General features: G+C 58.7%; 1 protein-coding gene across 1 annotated transcript in view; it reads right to left on the reverse strand.

Annotated features, from left to right (window-relative positions):
• Positions 1 to 854: 854 nt before the first annotated feature.
• The window catches only part of LOC132808962 (prolow-density lipoprotein receptor-related protein 1-like), a 56,700-nt gene continuing 55,446 nt past the window's right edge, over positions 855 to 2,108 (reverse strand). Inside the window, exon 12 of the mRNA XM_060822355.1 lies at positions 855 to 974. Coding sequence (XP_060678338.1) covers positions 883 to 974 — 92 coding nt within the window. The 3' untranslated portion in view covers positions 855 to 882. The remainder of the gene's footprint in view (positions 975 to 2,108) is intronic.

A 2,108-nucleotide genomic window follows, 5' to 3' on the forward strand; every position in this document is an offset into this window, starting at 1 on the left:
CCCCTCTCCCCCCCCAGACATCGGGAACATCCACCCCCGCATTCCCCACCCCCCCCCCGGGGCGACTGTCTCCCTGGGTGGGGTTTACACGTTCTCCCTGGGTCTCCCCGTGTGGGTTTCCTCCCACAGTCCAGACAAAACGCGCAGGTCAGGGTGACTTGGCCTGAGTTAGGTGAAGGGGTAATTGCTCTTTGGTGGGTCAGTATGGACTCGTTGGGCCGAAGGGCCTGTTTCCACACTGTAGGGAATCTAATCTAGACCCTGAACCGTGGGTCCTGCCCTCCCCCAGTGGGAAACCTCTAGCTGCCCTCCCCCTTCCCTCCCTCCCTTGCAGGAATATCCCCTCCTCTGATATCCAGACCCTCCTCCCCACTTGCGGGTGTACGCACCCGCTCCCCATGGGTGGGTCCTCACGACCGCAGCGAGGACTCGCACAGCGGCGCAGTGAGGCGTCGGGCACGTGTGGAGGGTAACGCGCCCCACAGCCCCGGCGGGCGGGCGAGGGGGGGGGGGCGGGCGGGACCACCTGAATCCAATCCGAAAACGATTCCAAAGTCGAGGTGCCGGGTCGAAAAGAAAATGGTGGCTGTATCGGACAGGGGTCTGGGGGTGGTGAGGGGGGGGGTGGCGGTGTGGGGGCTCGAGAAACGGGGCGATGTGAGACAAACGCACACATCAGAAGCCAGGCCGGGGGGGGTGCGCGCAACAGGAGAGAGAGAGAGTGTCTGAGCAGGGAGAAAGAGAGGAGAGGGAGCGGGCGCATTTTGCACAGAGACAGCGCGGACAACAGGTTCTAGCTGCGCAACCCACAGCCCCCACCCCACCCATTCTCCCCTCCCGCCCACCCCTCCTCGCCACGGGGGGTGGGGGCGACGGTCATTCTCAAAACAGCAGCAGGCAGGGAGGGCTGGAGAATTCGGTCAGAGGTTCGAAGAGGAGGGTCAGCTGCTGTCTCAGGGCGTCCTTGTCGTAACCTGCAGAGCATCCGAGAGAGAAAAAAGGGAGGGGATGGGTGAGAAGGGTGGCGGGGGGCGGGGGGGAGGCGATCGACACCGGGCTGGATGCGTGACTCCCTCCACCACCAGCCCCCAACCCCCAGCTCAGAGACTCAGAACAACGGCTAGCTCCCCACTCCCCCACCTCCATCCCCCAATCCCCCACGCCATCCAACCCTCGCAGCTGTTTCGATCAGGGGCACCCTCTCGTTCTCTCTGTACAGCCACAGCGTGGCATTATGCCAACGCACCCACCAACCACCCCCTTCACTATCCCGTCTACCTGGGATCCCGATTTCAAGAGACTCTAACCCTCAGGTCTCTTGGTCAACGTTTCCCCAGGTCACCGCATTAACTGCCCTGGTTAACTTGACCAAAATACAACACCCCGCGTTTATCTAAGTTAAACTCCATCTGCCGCCCATTGGCCCAGGCTATCAAAGTCCCATTGTACAGCGTGTATGTGTGTGACAGTATGTGTATACTACAGTGTGTGAGGGCGTGTGCGTACAAGAGTGAGGTGTGTGAGGGCGTGTATTGTGTGTGTGTGTGTTTGTGTGTGTGTGTGAGGGAGTGTATTGTGTGTGTGTGTGTGAGGGTGTGTATTGTGTGTGTGTGTGTGAGGGCGTGTATTGTGTGTGTGTGTGTGTGTGTGTGTGTGAGAGAGGGTGTGTGTGTATTGTGTGTGTGTGTGTCTGTGTGTGTGTGTGTGAGGGCGTGTAGTGTGTGTGTGTGTGTGTGTGAGTGAGAGTGAGGGCGTGCATTGTGTGTGTGTATTGCGCGTGTGTGTGTGTGAGGGCGTGTATTGTGTGTGTGAGTGAGGGTGTATGTGTGAGGGCGTGTATTGGGTGTGTGTGTGTGTGTGTGTGTGAGGGCGTGTATTGTGTGTGTGAGTGTGTGTGTGTGTGAGAGGGCATGTATTGTGTGTGTGAGTGAGGGTGTGTGTGTGTGAGTGAGGGCGTGTATTGTGTGTGTGTGTGTGTGTGAGGGCGTGTATTGTGTGTGCGTGTGTGTATGAGAGTGAGGGCATGTATTGTGTGTGTGTGAGTGAGGGCGTGTATTGTGTGTGTGTGTGTGAGTGAGGGCGTGTATTTTGTGTGTGTGTGAGAGAGA

This window comes from Hemiscyllium ocellatum, assembly GCF_020745735.1.
Source record: "Hemiscyllium ocellatum isolate sHemOce1 chromosome X unlocalized genomic scaffold, sHemOce1.pat.X.cur. SUPER_X_unloc_3, whole genome shotgun sequence".
Taxonomy (NCBI): domain Eukaryota; kingdom Metazoa; phylum Chordata; class Chondrichthyes; order Orectolobiformes; family Hemiscylliidae; genus Hemiscyllium; species Hemiscyllium ocellatum.